General features: G+C 39.8%; 2 protein-coding genes across 19 annotated transcripts in view; one reads left to right on the forward strand and one right to left on the reverse strand.

Annotated features, from left to right (window-relative positions):
• The window catches only part of HECTD1 (HECT domain E3 ubiquitin protein ligase 1), a 60,845-nt gene extending 59,669 nt beyond the window's left edge, over positions 1-1,176 (forward strand). For all 11 annotated transcript variants that reach the window (XM_039705314.1, XM_039705322.1, XM_039705324.1 and 8 more), the window contains one exon: positions 222-1,176. In XM_039705314.1, coding sequence (XP_039561248.1) covers positions 222-359 — 138 coding nt within the window. In that variant the 3' untranslated portion in view covers positions 360-1,176. The remainder of the gene's footprint in view (positions 1-221) is intronic.
• On the reverse strand, positions 897-24,741 carry AP4S1 (adaptor related protein complex 4 subunit sigma 1). Of its 8 annotated transcripts, none has more exons than XM_039705331.1 (8): positions 24,617-24,741; positions 19,383-19,502; positions 18,836-18,858; positions 17,536-17,736; positions 16,053-16,139; positions 15,054-15,122; positions 11,945-11,956; positions 897-3,149 (listed from the first exon to the last, which is right to left on the reverse strand). In XM_039705331.1, the coding sequence occupies exons 4-8, from the start codon at positions 17,671-17,673 to the stop codon at positions 3,021-3,023; spliced, it is 435 nt and encodes a 144-aa protein (XP_039561265.1). In that variant the 5' UTR covers positions 17,674-17,736; positions 18,836-18,858; positions 19,383-19,502; positions 24,617-24,741; the 3' UTR covers positions 897-3,020. The 8 variants fall into 8 exon arrangements, with proteins under 8 accessions (XP_039561265.1, XP_039561266.1, XP_039561264.1 ...); XM_039705332.1 differs by lacking the exon at positions 24,617-24,741 and adding an exon at positions 24,216-24,587; XM_039705330.1 differs by lacking the exon at positions 24,617-24,741 and adding an exon at positions 24,216-24,587 and having other exon boundaries at positions 18,836-18,861.

Below are 24,741 nucleotides of genomic sequence, written 5' to 3' on the forward strand. Positions count from 1 at the left end.
TTTTTAATAGATAAAATTCATATATTTAAATATCAAAATATTAATGTACATATAAAGCAAGTATATATATAAATTGGCCTGTGGCTTTGCTGATGCTGTTGTTTCTTGACAGCTGGTGTTAGGTACGCAGCAAGTGCCATGACTTAGAGGACTTTATAGCTTTTAACTCCCATACTGAGTGCTGTGAACAACTGCTGTAAAATTCTTTTTTTTGCCCTCAGGTTGATGCTACAGATGCAAGCTATCCGTCTGTGAATACATGTGTACATTACCTAAAGTTGCCTGAGTATTCTTCTGAGGAGATTATGAGGGAGCGTCTGCTAGCTGCTACCATGGAGAAAGGCTTCCATCTCAACTGAGCCGCTGAGCGCAGCCTGGGACATGGAAGTGTTTTTGATACTAGCAAAGCCTCTTGTGTTTGTGTGCAAAAAATACGATCTCCACGCTGTGCTCTGACGAGACTTGCCTTTTTTCACCTGTGAGGCTTTAGGAAAATGTGGAATGTTTGTTAGCTGCTAATGACAAAATAAATCCTTGTAACTACACAGCCAGCAAGAAATTGGCACAGAACACTGTGTGATGCTTCAAGGGCTTGCACAACTGGAAATTAAGGTGTTTCTGTTTGACTGTTCCAAAGAACAGATCATCAGATTTTCAGTGTTCACTGATACAAATTTCTAACAGTGTATTGTGTAAAGTTTGTCTTTTAATACCCTGTACACTACGGTTGCCATCACTGATCCCTGTTTTGCTGGCTTTAAGCTAACTGGTCAGAAACTTGCTTCCTTTAAAATTTAGACTTAATGGGCATCTCCAGCCTTTTCTTTTTTAATGGTGCCTGCACTATTGGAGTATTTTAGTGGGTTTTTGCGTATAATCATGCACAACCATTTTTCTTCTTCTTTTTCTTTCAAGTGGGAATATATTTTGATTTCTCAAAATGCCCTGCTATAAAGATCAAATCCTTAAGTGTGTTTGTGCAGCTCAACAATAAAGCTATTAAAAAACACTGGTTCCTAGTGCAAGGCACACTTAAAGCAAGTTTTACTTTCGGTTGTATTTTCTTTGTATATTATAAACATTTATTTAACTTGTTGCAGTTTGAAGTTTAAAAAAAAAAAGCACCCAATGTGTAAGCTCAAAAGTAATCATTAAAATGTTTGCAACATATAAAAATGTCTCTTCTGAATACTTCCTTAGTACTCACTAAATCTCTGTACATGTTCTGAACAATGTGCCATGCTTTTTTAAAGGTTTCAAAGAACTACATAAGAGAACTACTGAGCTCACAAATTCATCTCTGTGTTCAAATCTTTTCAGAGTGAGTGGAACTTCTTGAGTCTGGCACTAATAACCTGCATGTGGCAGGTTTTGGTGCTCTTCAGTGAGCCTATGTGACCTGAGACTACAGTTCTTCATTACAGTGGAATAAAATCTGGGTCAGGTGATACAGCTGATTCAGCTTCACTCGAGATGGACTAGCTGTCTTGGTGTTAGCACGTGATATTTATTGGAAGAAAAGTGGCTTACAGTAAGATAAAGCAATATATGGTTTTAAAGATTTTAAGTAGTTGATACCAGAAAAAAAAAGCTATTGTGGTTGATTCTACGTAATAAGTTTTGCTTTGTGCCGGTTGTCTTTGGTAACATCCTCTTCTCAGGCCACTGCTGAGGTGGACTTGCCAAAAGATTCTGCCTTGCACATACACATCAGATTGGTGCCATATTATTTTTCATGGCATTTTCTGTAGGACTTTACAGCATTGTTTTTTAGATTTTCCCTAATGCAGAACTGGAGGGGAATATCCACCATCCTGCCCACTCCTGTGCCTGTTGTGCTTCAGACAAACACCTGTATCCAGGTTTATGCAACTCCGCTCCAGTCCCAACATCATCCTGTTTTGATAAATGTGTTACTGTGTGAAAGCCCTGTGGATTATTCTCACACACAACACTCTGCTCCTTAGACCCTGGTTTCTGAGTGATGTTTATGTGACCAGTATGTGCTTTCACACAGAATATGCTTATTCAGTATCAGGTGATGTGTAGGGTTAGGCTGGAGGTTAAGAAGGAGGCAGATAGCAGTTCTGGAAAGGTAAGTGGAAGTAAGCTGAGATTGCCAACTGTCCCCTGACTGACAGAGTAGTGTGCAGTGTGAATCAGCGTACTGGATGCCTGGGAATGCAATTTAGTGTAGCTGTGGCTTCCTGCTCAAGAAGGGAGACTTCATTTGGTACCCACCTGGTCCTGAGAATTGTATCTTTTATTACTCATCTTCTGTAAGAGTTTTGCTCTTGATGCATAGATAGCATAGACAAGAGAAAAAAAAAACAAACTGGTGTGCCAAGAGAGAAAAGATACTGTGTAATTTATAAAGCAAACATGACAAAAGAGCATTAAACTTCTGATTTTAATTATCTTTTATTAATATTATAATATTTAAGTGCTAAATAATTCCAGTTACAACTTGCAGAGTATGCAGAAATACTTAATACATCTGTACTTTTCTTTTTGTGTCAATGACTTGAATGGCAAAGGTAGGGAAACCAGCTTTTTTATGAAGGATGAATATAGTTTAAAAGTAGGTATAAAAGTCATAGAACTATTATTAACAGTAAATTTGTATGAAAATAAGTTAAGTTGGTGCTTAAAGGGAAGAACTGAAACTCAGTTTGAATTTATATTTCTGTATTTTGTCTTCTAGGTCTGGCATGATACTACATAATTCCAAGTGATACCTAGTCAGTCATGGTAAGTTTCCATTGTTTGATCCAAAAAAAGGTTTTATAATTATTGACCATTCTAGGAAGATTTCTGCTGGGTCAGTGAAGTTTGATCCAAATGCATCCACATGTTTAGTTGTATCTTTCCCACTGGGTAGAGAGAGTATAAGAGAAAAGGAAAATATTTTCTAGCTAATTTGGATGTTGCATGAGTCAGTCTTGCAACAGCAGAAAACTGCTATAGGCACATTCCTGATGCTTTTGCCATCTTTTGTAAGATGGCACTCCTGCATCTTCCTAGCCTTCGGCCACTTTGTCAAGGACAAACAGAGGGGCGAGAATTCTGTTCCGGTTCGTTTCCACAATGCAGCCATTTAGCACCATTTCATCCAAAATGATGTGCACTCTGTCCAAATTGAACATGATCTAGAAACATTTCAAGTTAAGTGTATTTTGAACAATGTGAAGATAATGCAGAAAAAAATCTTAAGCTCCTAAGTCTTCAATAAAAATGAACAAAAATCAGTATTTCTTTATTTATTCTAGTTTATTTACCATTATTTTAAAAAAGCTAGGAAAACAGTTCCACTGACACTTTTTTCTGATCACAGAATTAGAGACGTTGAAGCCCCAGCAGTATCCTGTCCCGGAATATAGCACTAGTACACAGTGGCAAAAACCAGGTTAACTTACACTTGAATGTAATTTTACTATCTGCCTGAGGCACCATGTATTGTCTGGATTTGAAATGCTATCAAGGGGTCACAACCTTTTATGTGAAGATGCAAAAATTCTGCATTCCTCCAAGGAAAGTAATTAGCAAGTTCTTAAACACTAAGATTCTCAAAATTTCCTTGCCCTGAATAACAATATTTGATCTGCTTGGACATACATTAATAGAAGTATGCTGATACATAAGGTTAAATCATTGATCTAGCAGTAAATCTCATAAAGAAGAGGGAAAGTATATAAATAAGCACATCTGTCCATAAGCACATCTGTCTTTCCTTAACTTTATCTAACAGCATCTGTCTCAAAAAACAATGATGACAGGCCTTCCAGGGGTATGAAGTGGTGGGCAGCCATGACACATGAGTGTAGACATGCAGCCATGAGTGTCCAGCGCATCCACTGAACAACTGCCAAGGGTTATGCTGTGAAAAAACCACTTGGATATTGCCATTTATCACCACAACCTGAAATGGAAACGGGCAGAGCAAAGCAGCCTGCTGGGTGCATCTGTTATGCCTCACTGACATAGATACACATGAATAACCCTTTATCTGCCTTGCTCTCCACCTGTTGCTGCTCTTTACATGTCTTCTATGCTGAGCACAACAGCTCTGTGTTGCCTTCACTTTGTACCTTCTAAATCTTGCCCATGTATTGAGGACTGCTGCAGTAGAGCTAGCAAGACTTCATACAGTAACTGCTAAATACATCTCTCAATGCTTTTCCCCCCACTCTGATGAGTCTCTTGAGTGCCTTCTCTCCCATTCTACTCTTTATGACACTGTGAATTGAACTCAGGAAGAGAGCCTGGTTTTGTTCTGGTGTTTGTATTTATTGTTAGTGGACTTCCCTGCTAATCAGTGGAGTTGGAAGAATCATGTTTTTGGAGTCATCAAGAGTTTCCTCTGCTCTCTGTGATAAATATCAGTCTTATTTTTTGAACACAACTCAGGCATTGAAGAAGACTGCTCTGTCTCCTGACTGCCCATGGATCTGACTTTGGCAGTCAGCCGTACTGCTCTGCCAAAGAGCTGCAGCAGTGTGAGTACTGAACTGCAAATGACAACAGCTCAGGAGCCAGGTATCTATGTATTTGTTCCTCCTTGCTGAGAATGCTCTGGGCTGAACTTGGTGCTACTGTGTGTTTGTGCAGAAGGGGAAGCAATTGTATCACTGCTCCAGCAGAAATTTTTTGCTTGACCAAGAGCACAGCATGTCTAGGTTTGTGTAGTAGCACAATTCAGGTCCCCAAATAACTTTTCTACTAATTCCTGCTAGGTGAGAAACTATAGCTGTCAACAGGGTCTTGGGGATGGCCATGGTTCATCAGACAGCTTCTAATGTGCTGACCTAAACTTAACTACCTAATTCCAAACTAATTTTTAAATACCAGACTTCTTCCTGAATCAGACCATAGGCCTGCATTGTTCATAAAAATCATGCCTTTTGATACCAAGGAGCAGTGCTGTCCTTCCAACTTCAAAGAGTCACCATTTCTGTGGTACCAGAGATACACGTGGTAGCTTTACTTCAAGTAAAGCTTTTGGCAGTTTAAAAATTGAAGCCAAATTTCTTGCTGTGATAAACTTATTGAGTAAATCAGCCTTTACAGAATTTTTTTAATCTGAGAAGTTAGGATTTCTTTATTACAGTAATGTGAGAATTTTTAGATAGACAGCTGTTTTGCTGCTTAGTTGATCTCTGGCACTGCTCTGCACTGGGCTACAGGATCTGTTAAGGAAATTAGATAACATTCCATTCAGGTTTCAGCAAGTGAGAAAGCCAACTCCTCCTAGCTTTTGATTTTTACACACTACCACTGATTCATACTGCCCCAGTTCCCATGGCAGAGCCCAGACCTTCCTCTAACAATTCCAAAAATCTAAAACTCAGACAACTTAATCAACCAGGATCAGTGACGATGCAGTGACCTGCCACCCCATCTTGTTTTTCTGCATCTTCCTGTTTAATCAGGAATTTTTAATCACATTTTTAATCACATTTTGTCATCACTGTTTATTCCCCTGCTGTATTTCCAGAATAGCCAATACCATGTCAAAGGAAAACTGTACCCACACAAAGAATCTTGGAGCTGTTCCACTCAGACTGAAAGTATGAGATGTCAATTTCCCTGCAGGCCATTCCAGGTTATTTCCAAATGGGCTTACTCCATTGCAGCAAAGTGGCATGACTTCTGTCCATCTCTGATATGGTAATCTCACAGTCATCATTCCAGAAATAGTAATTTCATCTGCAGTTTGAATGGGGATACTAATACCATTCTGGAAAGTTCTATCCACTTGATTTTGGAAGCTTCCAAAGCATTCTTTAACCTCTACCCTTAACCAAACATTCCACCTCCCTTCACCACAGTGTTCTTGGCAAACAATTGGATTGTGCAGGGAGCAACTCTGTGTCTTTTCCCCTTCCTCTAAGATTCACCTATGCTTTATGGTTGCATCTTGCCCAACACAGCTCAACCATTCATGTCTGAATGCCCTGCCCAGGGAGGAATATGTATTTGATCCTTAGCAAGGCTCATCCTCCCCACCTGTTACTTGTTTGGCAAGTGACCCCAAATTTCAGGGTTTAAAGCCCTGAAGTCATAATCCACACCCAAGTGAAAGCAGCAAAGCAAACCAGTTTGAGCAGCTGGCAACAGGAAAAAGCTGTATTTGGTGTTTGCACTGCCACGTGCTCCACCCAGAGCTGTCATTTAAGGTGCTGCTTCCAGTACGAATCCTGGCTGCCCACAAAAAGAGCACTAAGGGACTTTGACTAGATCCAGGCAGAGGATAACAGGACTTTTTAAAACAAGAATGCAGAGGAAAACATGTTACTCTCTGCTGCCAGCCTGGGCAAAGGTGAGCCCCCCGCACCCTGGCAGCTTTGGCTTCCCAATTTCTGGCAATGCTGCAGCAAGCTGCATACCGAGCAGTAGAAGTAAATGGTACCTACACAATTGGCCTTTTAAATGTTATACTGGCTTTTGGTAACTTAAAGAGCTCCCCTTCTTAAAGAACTTTAATGGTACTTTCTACTGTCCCTTTTATGGCAAATGCATACTAAGAGGAAGTGCATGTGACACAAGTATTGTGTGTATAGACAGTTGAGCAGGGAAAAGGGGAAGGAAAGAAGGGGCAAAGGCACAGTTAGGACTTGAATGTAATAAATAACTTCTTCCTATGGAGGCATTGTAAGAGATCTCAGGGATTTCCAGGCAAGTAATTGAAGGGTGTGTCCAGACTTAAGAGATGATGAAGTACACCTTGTGATCACAGACCACACCCAGGAGCACAAGGCTTTGTAGATTACAGTACAGGTACATATGGGGCAGATGGTTTGCTACTGAATATACAGCACCACAAACCCTTGATTTCCATAGTGTACATTCATCTTCAACTAGAGATTAGCTGGAGTTGCTTCTTTATTTAGTCTACACTCACACATTCTGACTTATCTTTGCCAAGTTACTTTCAGTAACTTTTAGCCTATCTAATGGCAGGCACATTTAATCCATGAAATGCTTTCTTGACCATTTCTTCCTCAAATGACTACGCTGATATTAAATAGGAGACAAAGGTGCCTTTAAGTTCTGTGAAATTCTAGAACAACTAAGCTAATTTTACAGGTTTCTGTTTTACCCACTTATGTTACAGTGCAAACTGAAGTGCATCCTTATAAATTCAGCGAATAAATTCAGTTTTCTCACTCCTTAAATGCAGCTTTATCCCACAGAGAACTGAAGAATAGTTGATCCACATGAAGTATTCCCTGTATCAAAGCTTCTTATCTATCCTGGAAGGAGCAGCAGCAGCAGCTAGTTGCAATGGGATGTAATGGCTTTTTTTGGATCAAGACAACATTCTTCAGATGCTTAGTCCCAGAGCACTCTGTCACCCCCTCCCACAAGGGGAGCATAAGTATCCTTTTCTCTAGAAGTTAATAATGTGTCTTCAACTGCTTTTCAGGCAATAGAAAAGTTACCTTTAATAATTTTAGAAACTGTCATACGTACCAGTGTTTTGTTCCTTATAAAGCTGCTGTCCTAACTCTTGTGTTTTTATAGTCTCTTTTGTCCTCATAATAGCAAGAAGTAGTTCCTACACCATCCAAGCTGGAGTTTTAGTGCTACAGAGAATCCCTCCCACTTATTTTAAGTGAGGCTTATCCAGTGCTATTAACACATTAGGGCACCCTGAGGACAATTTCAGTACTTGTTAATTCAGCTGGCCCAACAACTCTACTTACTGGTATTTTAAAAACCATCCAATGTCATTCCAGCCTAGGTACTTGTAAGTGTGCAACTGACTCTCCAAATGAAAATGGACATCATATAATGGCTAACTGGTTCACAATTCACACATGAAAGCTTCTGTAAAAAGCTGGCTGTTCTCAAGCACTTAACCAATAGGTAATCTGTGTTCATTTTTGCAGAATACATGAGAGAACTGTGCCATTGTTCATGCGTTGTTTAGCATCATACCTACCTCTGTCATACATACCAACATGATGTATAAATCCTGTTGGGAAAGATTCAGATCAGACCCAGTCCCTGCCTTGTGCCCAAGGCACCCTTCCTGACATCTGACTCCAGACAGACCATGACATGAGCTACAGTGTGGATGCCCTGGATGAATTCAGGTGTGGACCTAAATGAAAGCTGCAGTTCTGCCTCTGCTGGAGCTGCATTGCCAGGAATAGTGGGGTAATGCTCCATGTCTGGGAGCTGCAAGAACCAGTGCATGTACTGCAGGCTTGGTGTGGGCTCCAGGGACATCTCAATTGTGTGACAGGCTCAGCCTCTGGATTTAACTGGGCTTTTCTCTGTGCAAGGCTGAATAGCCTTAGTAATTATGGTCTATTTTAAATGGGTTTTGAGTTCATGTAATTTCCTTCTATTTTTTTCATGTTAGTAAACACTACTGGCTATATAAAATAGCCACTATCACATTTAAAATAAACTTCCCATGGATTTGTACACAAAAATAATAGCAGAGAGTCAGGAAATTATGAGAGTCTCCTGCAAGATACTCTGTAAACAAAGATTCTGTAAATACTGCCTGGTGTTCACTGTTGCAGACCTTCTCCATCAGATATTTTGCATCCAAGCTAACTGCACTGAGTACAGAAGTTAGTGTGAGACCATTTGGCAAAGGCAAGTGTTTAATCACAGGTGAGGATATTTTCTTTCACACTATGAAAGGCAGGTTGATGGTTTATTTCTTGCACTGCAATAATAGCTAAAGGCATTTGTCCAGATTGTTCTTCTGGGTCAGCTATTCAAGCTGTTGTCAAAACTAAATACAGTCCTGAACAATCCCCTTCCTCTTAATTACACCACTGCTTTACATTTAATAAGGGAGGGTATTTCATTTTGACTGTTTTAGGTAGCCTTTCAACTTAAGAATTAAGCTCTTCCTAAATGTGAGAATTATTTTGTACATATATAAAAGTAAAATGTTTTATTGTAAAACTGTTCCTGAAATGTATATCAAAAAAGTGCACTTCTGAATGCTAAAGCCACATACTTCATGCATCTGTCATATGTGTTAAGGAGACACGTATCAGACACGAGCTTTTCCAGTATTTTTTCCACTATGACCAAGTAAGTTAGAAATGCACCCTCCTATTTTCTAAATATTTATATTCATACCATCAAGCAGATGAGACCCATGTAGATGAACTTCTGCAGGAATCATTCAGACATGGTACTGCACCCATTTCCAACATTAGTGTTGGCATATAATACAACAACTTCTCCAAACAGCACAGACTAAGGACAGGATGCCATCCACAGGGATTTGGACGAGCTCCAGGAGTAGGCCCATGAGAACCTTGTGAGTTTTAACAAGACCCACTGTTGGTGCTGCATCTAGGTCAAGGTATCAGCACAGGCTGAGGATGGACAGATCCAGAGCAGCCCTGCCCAGAGGGACTTGGGGGTGCTGCTGGCTGAGAGGCTGGACATGAGCCAGCCATGGGCACTCCCAGCCCAGAGAGCCACACGTGTCCTGGGCTGCATCCAGAGCAGTGTGGGCAGCAGGGCCAGGGAGGGGATTCTGCCCCTCTGCTCTGCTCTGTGAGACCCCAGCTGCAGGGCTGCATCAGCTCTGGGGTGCCAGCACAGGAAGGACAGGGAGCTGCTGGAGTGACTCCAGAGGAGGGCCACCAAGATGATTAGAAGGGTGGAGCATCTCTCCTATGAGGAAAGGCTGAGAGAATTTGTATTGTTCAGCCTAGAAATGAGATGAATTAGGAGTGATTAATTGGGGCCTTCCAGTATCTAAAGAGGAGCCTTACAAGAAAGCTGGAGAAGGATGTTTTACCAGGGTGTGTAGTGACAAGACAAGGGGGAAATGGCTCCAAACTGAAAGAGAGCAGATGTTAGATATTAGGAAAAAATTCTTTAATGTGAAGGTGGTGAGGGAATACCCCAAGTTTCCCAGAGAAGTCACAGATGTCTCATCCCTGGAGGTGTTCAAGACCCAGGGTGGATGGAGCTCTGAGTAACCTCATCTAGTAGAAGGTGTCCCTTCCCATGGCAAAGGGGTTGGAACTAGATGGCCTTTCAAGTCTCTTCCAGCCCATTCCATGATATGCAGCAGCCTTTCTCAGTTTTTAAATGGACTAGTGTGAGTAGCTCAAGGTGTAGAGCTCTTGGTAGGAAATTGCTAAGCAGAGACAACAGAATTCAGAATAGTCAGTATTCTAAATTGTAGCGATGATATTTTATGAAAAATCCTTTGCTAGGATTTTTCCTTCCTGAGGAGCTGGGAACCTCAAGAAAGGAATGTAAACAATAACTCTCTGCTGCTGTGGAATGCCACAGGTGCATCTTCCATTGGTCCATGTGGATTGTTTTCACTTGATGACCAGTCACAGCCACCTGTGTCAAGGCTGTGAGCAGTCACAAGATTTTGTTATGCATTCTATTCTTGTTCTTTCTAGCTGTCTGATGAATCTTTTCTCTCTGTTCTTTTAGTATTTATGTAGTATTTTAATATAATATATATCATAAGATAATAAACCAGCCTTCTGAAATGGAGTCAAGCCTTGCGCCTCCACACATGGGGAGTTCCCAATACCAAATGACTCAGATAATCAGGCAATTGCATGCTCAAAGTACACTATCTGGAAACATAGGGACCTCTTTTTATGTGTAATTACTAAATAGGTCAGGTCAGTCTCTAATTTGGCAAAGCTCATATACATGAACACATAGTTCAGGATTAGAACTAATTGAATAAAAAAATTCTATTTCTATAATAGCTCACACACCTTAAGTGTTGTCCCTTCACATTGGAGTGTCATTATTGCTCTTTCATAGTATCAGTGAATTTAAGGGTGTTTTACTAACACACAGCATTTTCTAAATTTCAGGAAGGAAACATGGACAATATGTGTGAATGTATATATATATATATGTGTATATATAGTCAGCAAATGAGGCAGAGTTACAGCAAGCTTTAAAATATTTTCAAAAGTGAAATTAATTATTTCCTGTTGTTTTTTTGGTTTGTTTGTTCCTTTTTCAGTAAAGAAGTAAGAACAAGAAAAATTACTTTTTTCATAGACTTCTATGTTCTTCATAAGTCGTAATTCATAAATAAACTAAATTACTTGACAGTACTTGATTGCAAGATGGCAACTGCATTTCAGGTGTGTAACTGAAACTCTTTGTACCAGCGGATCTGCATTTAACCAACAACAAATATAAGAATAAAAACTGCTGGAGTAGAGTCAACACACAGGGGAATTGGAAGAACTGAGAAGGAAGACTGTGCTACATTCTCCTGGTTTAATTTTTCCAGTATTGTGTTTTACTTACTTGCTATTTATATTTAATTGTTCAGGACTGTATTTTAGTATTTGTATTTGGGTGAGTTTTAAATAATTTTTTAATTAATACCCTGCAAAACATATGCATGAAAATACAGCAGTGTAAGGGGAGAAGTGGGAAAAGTTAACATCTGGTTTCCTAAATATTCTCCTCCCACGTTTTTCCCTCCTTCCAAAGATAAAGTAAAACTCACTTCTTGCTTTCATGAACTAAGATCAAACTGCAAACATAATCTTACAAATAGTGCTGCTATTTGGCTCAAGACACAGCTGTGACAGTTGTTATTACAGTAATTTCAATATCTATTTTATTGTAACTCAAAGTGAAACCTTAAACTACTTAAGCCTGAAAGTTCCCCATGAATTTAACTTTTCATGTATTTTGTTCTCTCAAAGCAAGCTGTATGTCTTACTTTAAATGGAACCAGGCTTATCTCAATAATGGAGGATTTAAATAGGTGAGCCACGTGAACATCAGCTACGCTTTCAGAAAGGTGCCAAAAAAAAAAAATCGTGCTACTTACTCCAAGTACAAAACTAGTGAACATCTATTAACTTCAATGACAGTCAGTGCTATGAAGACAGTAGGAACTGGAACATACACCAAAAAGTGATAACAAATGGATTTCTGATACTGAAAAGGATACATCTAATTCACTCTGCAAGGAAAAGAGATAGACAGCATTAGTTACAGTTTGATCTCTTATCTCAGATGATCTCATCTCACGATCATTAAGCATAACACATCCCTTCAAAGGATAAAAAAAGTCTTCAAAATAATGATATGAAATTTTAGAGTGATTCAGATTTCTGTTCTGGACTGGACAATGCCATGCTCTTTCCTGCAACACTGCTTTGCTTTACACGTGTTATCTGTCTCTGTAATCAAAGCTAATGTTTTACTTTAAAAAACTCACTGAGGTCACCTACAAGTAACAATCTGAATATGGGCAGTGCCATCTGAGTGAGTGGGTGGGTGGATAACCAGCAGCTCTAATCATGGCAGTTCCAGCCCTATATTCTCTCTTCCTCCTCCTGCAACACCAGGACAATACATAGTTAAAGTTGTTGCTGCAGATCATTTCAATAGCAAAATCTAGACACTGCATATACCCATGGCTGTGGTAGTGGCTGCATATATTAGGAAAGGCAAGGTAACTCCAAGCTTTGGACCCTTGGCACTTCTAAGTACACTCCAGCCCCAGCAGCACAATTCTTCATGTAGTCATCATTTCCCTTCTATTTTTGGATTTACCCCAAGCAGTATTACTCATTTAACCAAAATGTGTGAGTTGGAAGCCCTTGTGGTCTCTCTGCAGTCAGCAGAAGAGATGGGCATCTTCACCAGTTGACTCGGCACACTTGAGGCATGACTCACTTTCTAGAGATACTCATCGGCCTCCACTGCCAGTAAAGGGAGCTCAGGATGACCAGATTTCTAACTTAGGTGCCTCAGTTAAATAGCTAAACTTAGAAAGAAATAATCCCAGCCTTAGCATTTAAGATCTTACTGAGTTGGGTGGAGATTCCCCAGTCTCTAGTAAAAGAGGGAATCTTTACCTGCTGCCTAGAGAATTTAGTTTGATAATGTGGTTTTCATTCATGGTCTGAACCTGGTTTTAAGGCAGAGTAAAGCTGGAAAGGTTTTACTCATAGAATTGCTACTACTTCTGTGGTCTAAAGATGATCTAAACTGGACTAGTTCTAGTCTACAGGCCTCTGCTGAGTGACTCTGCCATTTTTAATTAGAAATTTTTAATGCATCACAGAAACTGCATTTTAAGGGCCTGATCAGTTTAAGTTTTCTCAGCATTAAAACATAGTTGGAGACATTGGAATTCTGACCAGCATGCAGAATTTTTCTTGGGTAGCCATATAAAAGTGAAGGGGACTCAGAACTACATCTCACAAGCAACTTTGAAAGCTTTCCCCCTAATTCCATTAATGTTTGTTCCTATATCTAAATTCAAGCTCTGTAAACTCCATTAGATAAAAATAGAGTACGTGAGAATGTTTAAAGCTCTCAAGTCTAAAAATAATAGATGACAAAATGTCCTTCTAGAGTAGGACACGTTCTCTCCTTTCCCAGAGTTCTGCCTCTGTTGCCACCATCATAATTTGGGATTCTGCTAAAATTCTGCAAATCCTAAACAGTAATCTGTAAAAGTACAGATTTATACTTTCTTGCTCTGTGGTTACTGCCAGAAACCCCAGCTAGAATTACAGCCCTTAGTCTTAGTGCTCTGCCATTTACTGTGTTATATGATATTAAAACCAGAACCATCAAATGGCATGAGATTTCTTTTAGCACCCCCCTTTTAGGTTCCTCTGTCTCAAACCCAAAATGCTATGGAAAATAAAAAAAAACCCTCTGGTATGATGAACTCAGCAAATTTCCAACAGCTATCAGTGGTTGGGTTATATGTGTGGTCAAAGGATTATATATATACTACATTTATGTGTATAAGAACTACATTTCTATTTTTGCTCTGTTTTAATTGAATAAAATTTGAGAGGTTGGCAACTATTAGCTCAAACAGACAAATAAGATGTGACTAAATTTTATTGTGCATTCCTGTGCTGCTGAGATCTAATCCCATTCCTGGTTGTCACTGCTTAGTTTGGGACTAAGCACTAATTGCTGACTAATAGTCAGCAATTTTAAGAGAAATTCTGAGCTCAGTGCAGTCAGAAAGTGATATACTTAGTACCAGCAGTTTCCCTGGGCTGGGGCGACATCAGTTGAGATAACAGCCTAAAAGATTTGCCAAGCATCTAAAGGGTGCAGAGGGCTTTTTCAAGCATGTCCTTGAATTCACAGAGGCAGCTCTGCCATGCCTGCTATGGTGCTAGAACTGGGAAAGCAGTTATAGACCCTGCATACTGATATCTTTTATGTACAGTTACCTGTGTGGTACCCTCAAGTACATGGACTACAGAGGAAATTATCCAGTCCTCTTTTCCGGAGGGATATCCAACATTTCAGCAGAGGTTAACTGAAACTGTGCCAAAGTATGATTCCAGTAATTTATTTTTTTTTTGTAACAAGATTATTACAAACCCTATATTAAATAGCAAATATTCTAACCAGAATTACAGTGCTGCATTTTCAAACTTTGTAAAAACAAGCAAGCAAAAAATTCCCACCATCAAAAGGAACAGTGTAATTTTAAATGGAGGCATGTGTGATGTTGAATCCTTAACAAAATTACTATCTCTATAATTGTTGTTTTATCAGATATCCACTGTTGCCTGACAACAATATGGAGAGTACAAGTACAGACTGGTTTTTGAGGTTTCTTTTGCTCCATTCCTCTGATCTTGTTCAGTGAGAGTGATGTCAGTTCCCTGCTTCATGCTTGCACCATCTTAATCATGAATGAAATTTATTTGGGGAACGTAATGCTATATAGTGCATAAGAACTGCAAAGTAAACCCTCTTTATTTCCTTAAAACATATAAAATGCCCATGGCTAATTTAAGAGTATATGACCCAAAGAAACCCCATAAAACCCATAAACCCATCTTTTCTAACAGAAATATTTCTGGTATTCCTTGTCTGATAATTTATAACCCATGTATACTTTTACTTCTCTGAAAAGTCAGATCATACTGCCTTTCCCTACAGTGATAATATTTATCAAAATTCTAAAATATTAAATATTTTTCTCCTTTGATTTATTCTCTGAAATTACACTTCCACCAAAGTTTTGAAAGAGAAAAAATGTTTCATAACAGATTCAGTGTCTCACTCACCACTCTGCTGAAGTATTTGTCCAAAACTTCCACAAAATTATGAATTAGTTCATATACTGCCATCTCATTCTGAAATTAAAATCAACTCAATGTTAAATCAACATCTAGAAAATGTAATAGTATTCTTTGTGTAAATTCAGTCTGTGTGGAATAAAAAGCCACTGGACAATAGAGTAAGCCCTCTGCTCAGGCCATGTAGTCATGCAGCTGAGGTGCTGAGAGCTGGGCAGCGCTCAGGGCAGAAGCTCTGGGCTGGCCACGCAGAGCAGCTCTAACAGACAATGGATTCTCTCACCTGGGCTGCTGCCATCCCTCTGCAGCCCTTGTCCCACCCCCTCCCAGCTCAGCTCTGTGGACACACACAGCTAACTAGGTTAATCTTACCCATGCTGAAATCACACCAGCCAGCTGTAGCACAGAGCCAGCCTCTGCTGGGCGATATCTGTAGCAAAGCCAAAATAATTTGTCCCAAATTGCCTGCCATGATAACCCTGACTTGAAGGTACTGTGGTAGGCAACAGCTACCTTCCACAGCACCCTGTTATCATCTCCAATAGTAAGTGCTGAACTAATGTCGGAGAACCAGTTATCAATGTAAACACTAAGGCCTCCCAGGTGCAACCTGAACATATGAAATAACAGTACTTGTCAGCTTTCAGATACCTTTCTTTTATTCCCCCTTTTTGAAAAGCAAAATAAATTGGCATCTTTATAGCTGAAAGTATAGGAATTTTTTCTTTGGCCAAGGACTTTAAAAACAGAGAGAAGTCACCACAGATGAGACAGCTGACCTGCCTGTAACACTAACATTTGTTGAGAAACTCTACCTCACATAAATTAGTGCAGAATCAGTACAAGGCTCAGGAAGACTATCTCATGGTAACAGTTCATTCTACTGCTAAAGACCAAAGTCAAACATAGCACACTGGCTTTTATATGTCTCTTACTTCACAGAAATAAAAAATTTTGGGGGGAGGGGCTTTGTTTGTAATTTCTTACCTCTGTCTGGTCGATGCCAACAACTATGAAGAGGGCTGCATACTGCCGGTACACCAGCTTGAAGTCCTTATACTCAACAAAAGAGCACTAGGCAGAAGTAAAATGAGTCAAATATAGCAGTTGCCATTTAAGCATACAACAGTATAAAGCACATTGTTCAAAGGACCTGAGCTTTCAGCTTCGTAAGACCCACAGTGAACACGGATTTGCCAACACTCATCAATTTTAACTTGAAAGAAATGTAGTACAGTAACTGTTACACCACACTTTTCATCTGCTGGCAGAAAACATGCCACCACTTTTTAAGTGAAAAAACTGAAACACGCAGAACTGAAGTGACTTGTTTGGTGTTATAAAGGCACCCAATACTTTCCCACAATTTTCATTTCCAAGTCCTTTCAAAAAGAGACCTAAAGGTAATTTTCATATTTTAAAAAGTACCAACATTTTAATGTAAAAATCAAAAATATTAGACTTCCAGAGCCAGTGGGGAATTAGCATGTCTTTCCCAACGGGAGGGAGCCAGGAGATGGCGCCGTTTCACGCCGCTGGAGGAGGTGCCGCCGCCTTTTCTCTCCGCGTCGTTTCGGTGCTCGGTGCCCGAAATGGCAGCGGCAGCGCCGGCAGCTCCTGCGCTGGAGCCTGGCTCGGGAATGCCCTGGCAGGAGCAGCACGAAGACGTGCCTTTCTTCAGCCACTGTCAAAGCTGCGAACTAAGGGACTTATAAGAACTGTTATTTTGATTGAGGTTTCCCAGAACGAAGTATGTGAGAAGTGCTGTGCAGGAACACACAACATTAATGAAAAGTAAAGCTGACTTCAGAACAGAAACCAATAAACTTAATTCACTGTCCAAGTTCCACATTTCTCCTCTAGTTCAAGTCAATATGCAAAAGTTTGGTGCTTTTCTTAAAGAACCAACAACTTAATTAAAGAGAGCAATGAAAATCTCAACTTTCATCCAAAACATTTTTCAACTTCTATGTTTTCTGGCTTTCTTGCAGAACACATAAACTCTTCTTTTGAATAAAGAAGTCTAATACGAAGGCCTAAAAATTTGTGTTTCCAAACTCCTCTGTGCTTTAGATAATGTTTTCATAATTTGGAATCCTCTACCCTAAGTTTAAACTTGGAGCTGTCAGTACTCTGCCTTCTACCTTCTGGCAAAACTGTAATATCTCAGTAAAACCAGTAATAACAGTAATAAAAATGAGTTTTTCATTGCATCTGAGCTTCTTCAAACAAAGAAGAGGAATCTTCATGACAGTGATACATACAACTCCAAAATCTACGTAAGCCTCAGAAAAATATATTTATTCAATACAGAATAACAGTCCAACTGACTGAAGCCACAATCTTGAAACTCGATCTTTTGTATTGTGAGTACAAATGAGATAATGACCTGCAATGGACACTGATAGGTTTCAGAATTATCAATAGGAAAGGTGTGAGATGTGGATGAAATAATACCTACAAAACCTACCTCATCCTTCGAACGGGAAAGACAGTTTTTGATTACTTCAGCTTCCAGCATTGTCCGTTTATTAATTTCTACATGCTCATAATACCTGGACAGTCTTGTTTGACCTTGTTTGTTAACCATAAGAAAAAATTTTATCATTTCTTCTCTGTTAATTTCAGTGGTAGATTTCAATTTTGGGTGCAGAAATCAGGACCAGTATTTCTGGGAGCAGAAAAAAAAAAAAAGAGTAGTAATACATAGGAATAAAGACTTCCTAAAAGCTATCCACCCCAGGTATGCATATATTTATGACTGAGTTTCTTGCCAAAACATACAACATTTAAAAAAAAATCTCAAATCTTCTGCACACATCCCATGGAAAAACTCCCTTTTTCCCCACACAACTATTCAAAAACTATCTAAATAAATAACAGCTTTCACATTTGAAATTTTCACATTTCAATCAAATTAATTTTTTGATAGGATTTGGGAAATTGGATGAGTAAACAATTACTTCTTCAGAACCATAAATCTACTCACCATTTTCTTCCTGCATCCTAACTGGTTTGCAAACATCAGAAATTTGCCCAATACCAAACCACACTAATACAGTTCCTAAGAGCAAACTTTGCCCATAAACATTCCTCCACCCTGACTTGTATTTAAGAATTACAATCATACCAATGCCATATCAGATTGAATAGAGAGATGACAAAGGGAAATGCATGGGCCACAACATTTGATCATTTCTTTAATGCAGAATGAGAGACTCCTAAATATTTGGGTATCTGAGCTGGACCAGGCGCTACTGAAATCCATCTTCTGCTGTCTGATTTCCCACACTGATGCAAAAGATAAATTCTGCACTTAATGAAAACTAAGTGTGGGTCTTCAACAGCTAAGGAGAAATTGGTTCACATTAATTACTCGAATGAGCTTTATCTCAATATAAATTAATATTAATCCACCCAACACCACTGAAATATAGCTGTAGAATATAAATACGCCACATGCAATGTATAGTGAAAAAGAGCATTAAAATAGCACAGCATATGTCAGAATCTGCTTGCTAAACAGTTGACATCTCGGATGTTTTGAAAAGCATGAAAATAGAGTAAGCTGTAGATGTAATTTTTTGAAATAGAAATTCTGGGTTATTTTCTTTAATGCCTGAGAACAATCACTGTAATGTTTTCCATCTGATTTCTATTTGCATCCCAGATTTATTGGCCCAAATAATCTTGAGGTTTATGCACTAGAATTACAACAACTACTGCAAAAGTTATTCCTTTTTTTCCAGTTCTGAAGAGTTGGTCCTTACCTGGTGCATCTTAGGTCTCACAGCTTCTGTGACAAAGTTTAAACAGAAAATACCTATCAGGAATCCACAATCTACATACCGTGTAGCTCTTTCAGTAAGAACAGTGTATCTTAATGCAGAAAAACAACAGGGAAAAAAATACAAGGCAAGCTCCATAGGTGCTGCATTATATTACTAGCAATTTGAATAAACTGGCTATACACCATCCATGCGTGAAAAATCATTCATGACAGCGAAGCAACAAGTCCCAATGTATTGTGCTAACATTAATTATTGCTGACTTCTGATTCACAGTGGCCACTGTTTTCTGAAAAGCCACCTCTTTTACCATCACTTGGATGTCAAGAAAGTGACCTTTTTTCTCAGTGTACTGTGGTTTAATCTATCTACAAAGAAGTTTATATTTCAATATGTAATTTCAAATGTATTTTTACTGATTTGACTTGATACTGAGAATTCATTCATAGTTGAGTGACACATAGTTCAGGATCAGTCCTCAAGATAACAGAATCTATTTGGAATCATGACAATCTCAGCACTTTCTTACCTCTTCCCGGCACGTGGAGCCTCTTGAGGAACGCACTTGTGCTGCGTCACACCGACAGCGGAGTCGTGGATGCTGGTCACTGCTGCTGCCGTGGGCTTCTGAATCAACACGAGTTTGGCCCTGAGAAAGAATGAACAGGTCATTAAGATAAAAAAAGGACCCAGATAGAAATGTATGATGGGATCCTCACTGTTGGAGGCAAGTAGTCTGACATTGATGACTAATGGGAAACTACCATCTACAATCTTTGCTGTTTTTAGTATATGGCTCTTTTTTCCCCCCCACATTCTATTTTGAAGTTAGAGTTGCAGTAAGATGTCTTAATATTTTTAAGCATGAAGTTGAAATACTAAGATGATGTAGTCAGTTTTTGATAAAAACTTTCCAAGAAGGACAAGAACGATTGACTCCTTCCATCTCAGAATTAAGCCCCCTAGCAAGAGCCAACCTCATGACAGAAGGAACCTGAAACTTTAAAGCGGCTTAAGAAGGAGCTGTGGCATGAAAGAGAAACAATCTAAGAAATGCTGCCCATTGTTTTAAGCAAGCTCAGATACAGGAGACCAACTGAAAAAGATATCTGTCCATGTTAAACAGATAGTAACAGTGGCATAGACAGCTTTTCTTTTTTCATATGAGTTTTACATTTTGGCACTGCTGAAAGGAGAATTAATGGTTCTCTGTTTTGATCCAAGCTATTTTAATAATTTAATCATAAATGGTACCAAGGGCTTGAGAAAAGGAGGACAGGGAGAACTACCCCAAGAGCACTGATAGAGCTGTTGTACTTTGAGTTACTGTTAAGCAACACATAACAGCAAAAAATCCTATTGCAGGATTGGCCCTTAATCCTAATTATTCCTTTATTAACCTAATCTTTGTACATGGTTAATCCCTTTCTGATGTTATGACTATTTTATCTGCATGTATCCTTATGAATGGCCTGGATTGTTTTACAGATGAAAATATTAAGACCAGATTGGTTTTTTTAAGGATCTGCACAAATGCTCTTATCCAGAAAAAACTACTAAGGTTGTAACCGAGGCAGAACCACAGTAGCACTCAAAAGTATTATCTGTAATTTATGAGACAACTATTTTTCATAGGATTGGAAAACATAATCAACAACTTTTGAATCTGTAGGAAAGAAGTCCACTCTTTCTGTAGCCATTTCTGTATTTTTCCACCAGCTCCAAAGAGAAGTTTCAAGATTTTAACCAGAAGTTTTGTTCCTATAAATGGCAGCACAAGCACACAGTTTTGTGCAGGAAAAAAGTGGAATAAATTAACAAGTTCAAATAATAACTTTGTAAAAATTTACAAAAAAGTATGCAAGCATAGTTGACTTTGAGAATAATGCTAGTGTTAAAAACATCTTAAGGGGTTTCTTTTTTTCCTTTAGAACTAATTCTGAAAAAAATTCACTTGTAGTAGTAAAAGCATCTGCTTGTACACTTTAGGCAAAAGGATAAGGACTGAGTTTTGTTTCTAACAAACAGAATTTATTTATTCTCTTTTCATCTTCACTTTCAGATACAGAAAACACATTAAAATTAGTTTTGCATATATAGGATATACAGAAACCAGTGAAGTATAATAAAAAAAAAGCATATCAGTGTATGCTGATGGGTAAAGAAACCCATCCCATCAACTTCTTTGTATTTGAGAAGCTACCTTTTATGATCAGTAATCAGTACTCTGCTTAAAAAGCCAGCTACCTTTCCTCTGGCACAACTCTGACATGCTTTTCTGAGCATTCTCACGCACATGTCTGCGTGTATCCAGGCACACACACACAGATTACGATGCTTTTATGCATGCAGAATCAAATGGTTCAAGGGAATTGGTGAGAGGATGCAAGCCTTTCGTATCTCTGCCATTATTTTGCTCATTTTAGTAATGAAAAGACATCACTATCTGAAGGCTGTTTGTCAGAAATGAATGGGCTCTCTCATTCCAGGTCACTGGACAACTATCTGCATCACAAATGCGCTTAGGAACCGAAGACTGGAAGGGACCATCGAGATCCTGATGGACTGTCAAGTCCAACTCTCTCCATCCCAGTCAGCCATGCATTAGAAATTTTGTCCAGAAAGCCTATGGTATATGCTTCCTTGCATGTCCTGCATACCCAATCTACAGAACACCTATGGAACTCTATCACAGAATGAAGAATCCCTAAAAACAAAAACCTCAGAAGATATTGCTTGGGGAAGATGCAACAAGTCTGGAAACTGCAAACTTTCCTTCAAAAGAAATTACCTTCTGGAGCGACTATCTAGCACTCTCCTTTACTTACAAAGTACATCTTCTGTAAGGATAATTTGGCATGCATGCAGATGACATACAGTTTTTCTACTGAGATTTAAATATGAGCTGTAACAGTGTGTTAGATCTCACCCTCATTAAAGTATCTCTTGCAGATAAGTATCTGTGAGAGAAAATTCATACCGTGATTGGCCTGTGTGACTCACACTGCCAGGCTGACATGGTTCAGGAGCTGCTTCCAGGACATGTCAGCTCTGCAGGCTGCATAACCACATGAGACACCTCAAGTAACTCATCCCTGTTTGAGTGACACTCCTTTTCAGATAACAGCTGAGACCTCACAGAGAGGCAAAGCCTGCAATACCTGTTCTGCAGATAAAAAGATCTTAAGTCTCCCAGGAGGCCAACCCAGCTGATTCTACATGCAGTAATATAAAACATATTTAAAATATAATTTTAATTATTCCTTTGGTATAGATACAGGCACTGAATTTAGTTTGTCACAGATTTCACCAATATTTATACATAATCTGACACATAAATTATAAAAAAAGAAACACAACCTAAGTTTGAATTGTACTTGGCAGTACAGCTGCAATTCAAATTAGACAACATGTCTCTCAAACTAAAACCACACCAGTCAATGTCTACAGATTTAGAAGTATTTTAGTTACTTCAGTCTAAGAAAGGTTTGCAACATTCTAGGGCTCTTAGCTAGAATGTAAGAGATAGAATCTCACAAAAAAGAAATGGCATGACTACATATTTACAGAACTGCTTCACCAAGAATTAAAAATAAATGTTAGATAGAATTATAGGCAAATAATGTACTTCCCTGTCCAACTCTAAACAAGTTGATTTTCTGGATGCACTTTACGTGTGTATGAAATGTAAAATCATAGAATATTCTGAGTTAGAAGGGACCAACAAAGATCATTGAGTGCAGCTCCTGGCCCTGCACAGAAAATCCCAAGTCACATCCTGTGCCCGAGAGTATTGTCCAAAAGCTTCTTGAACTCTGTCGCTGACCCAGCTCAGCGCTGTGACCACTGCCCTGGGGAGCCTGTTCTGGTGCCCAACCACCCTCTGGATGAAGAACCTTTTCCTGATATCCCACCTAAGCCTCCCCTGGCACAGCTTCAGGGCACTCTCTCGGGTCCCTCAGGGGCTGTCACTGGGCACCAGAGGAGATCAGTGCCTGCCTCTCCTCTTCCCCTCACAAGGAAATTGTTGACTGCAGTGAGGTGTCCCCTCAGACTCGTGACCTCAGCTGCTCCCCATATGCCTTCCCTTCCACGCCCTTCACCAAGTGCAGAACAAAATGGGTTACACGGGAATGAAAGCATTAATGAAAATTTTAAAACGGCTAAATGATAGAGGCATGAAGCACAAGGAGGTGTAGCAAAAGGAACAAGTATTTTTTGTATTTTTGTTTATTGAGCTTCTATAGATTTCTTGCACAAAACCATGTAGCAAATGAAGACCGCACACATAATCACAACCACTGGTCTTCCTACTTTTGTTCTGTCAGTTAATAAAACCACATACTATTTTAAATTTACCAGTAATTTTTGCAGTCTAGTTTATTACCGTGCCCGTAACAATTCATCAAAAAGATGAAACAAGTATATCTGTGTAGCTTTAAAATAAAACACTGTGTTCAATTTCAGGACAGGGATTTTTTAAAAAAGGAACCTTAATTATGTAGGGAAGTCAAGAGAGGAAGGAAAGAATAAAAACGTTTTCCTTTGCTGTTGTCAAAATGCTGGCTGAATATAGTAACGGAATTAAACTGCAATAATTCCCGTATACTCAGGAATGAGGAATGTCCTGAACAACTGCAGCTAAACAAAAGGTTAAACTAGTTATGAGCTAAGTCTCGGTTTTTAATAATGATTTGGTAACTGTCAGTAGACAATAAAAAGAAATCAGCTGAGGTGGAAAGGAGCTAGATTCAGATTGCCTAATCAGTATGGAATCAGGAAGAATGGACAATGACATTTTAGTAGGAAATGATTTAATGGAGAAGAAAGGAAGCACTGGATGAACTAACTGAGCATCAATACACACCTACGGAGAGACTGCTAAAGAAAGGAAACACCAGTACTAAGACAAACAGTATTTTTTCCAGTAATTAACAGAATTCCAGGTTTGTCAAGAATCGACCTTTTTTAGGAAACTACCCATTTAGTGAATGAGTACAGCATGTAAATTTTTGAAGAGAGGCAAAACCAAAGACCTACCTCATTTAAAATGGGTAACCTATGGATCATTTGAAATTGGATGTGACAATAATTTTTAAGTATTACATTTCAGAGTAGTATTTTGCAACCGAGGCAATTTCACCATATTCAAACTACAGCCTCAAACACTGCATTGCTAACACTGGTAAAACTCAGCCAGATAAAATAGATCAGTAATTTCTTGCAAAACCACCCTCACGTGGAAGAGTTTTGAACAGCGAACATGGTGCACTCTTCCTCCTCATGGAGGGAATACATTACACGCATCGCAACCGAGGTATCATGAAGACAACCAGAGATTAGCCAGCTTCCAGAAACATACCGTAAATTTAATGTACCCATTCTAAACCACCTCTTTCTAGGGCAAACCCAGCGCACATTAAACAGCGCAGAGTCTCAAAAACAGAAGTGCTGGACGCGCGCTGCGCCTCGCTTTAGGACGCGGGCCCCGGCCCGGCCGCATTCCCGCCCACTCCTCCAGGCGCTCGGCACTCCCGAGCGGCGGGGCGAACCGAGCCTCGCCGCCACTTCCGACTGTCACCGGGGGCACAGGGGAACCGCCCGGCCGGGCCCCGCGCCGCCGGCCCCGGCACCGACCGCCCCGGGGCCGGCCGAGGCGGGGGGAGCCCTCCCGGCCGCAGGAAGCCTCAGGGAGCCCCAGGGAGCCCCAGGAAGGCACCGCAGCCCCGGGCCCGTCCCGCTCCCCCCGCGCGCGGCGCTCACCTCCCTCCCGCGCAGGCGCGTGGGGCGGCGGCGGAGGCCAGGCCGCGGTTTCCCGGCAGGCGCCGCTCGCTCCCCGCCCGGCCGGGGGGGAGGCTGGGGGGGCCGCGGGGCTGTAATGGCGGGTG

This window comes from Passer montanus, unplaced genomic scaffold (assembly GCF_014805655.1).
Source record: "Passer montanus isolate IOZ18808 unplaced genomic scaffold, ASM1480565v1 scaffold18, whole genome shotgun sequence".
NCBI classification, from domain to species: Eukaryota; Metazoa; Chordata; class Aves; order Passeriformes; family Passeridae; genus Passer; species Passer montanus.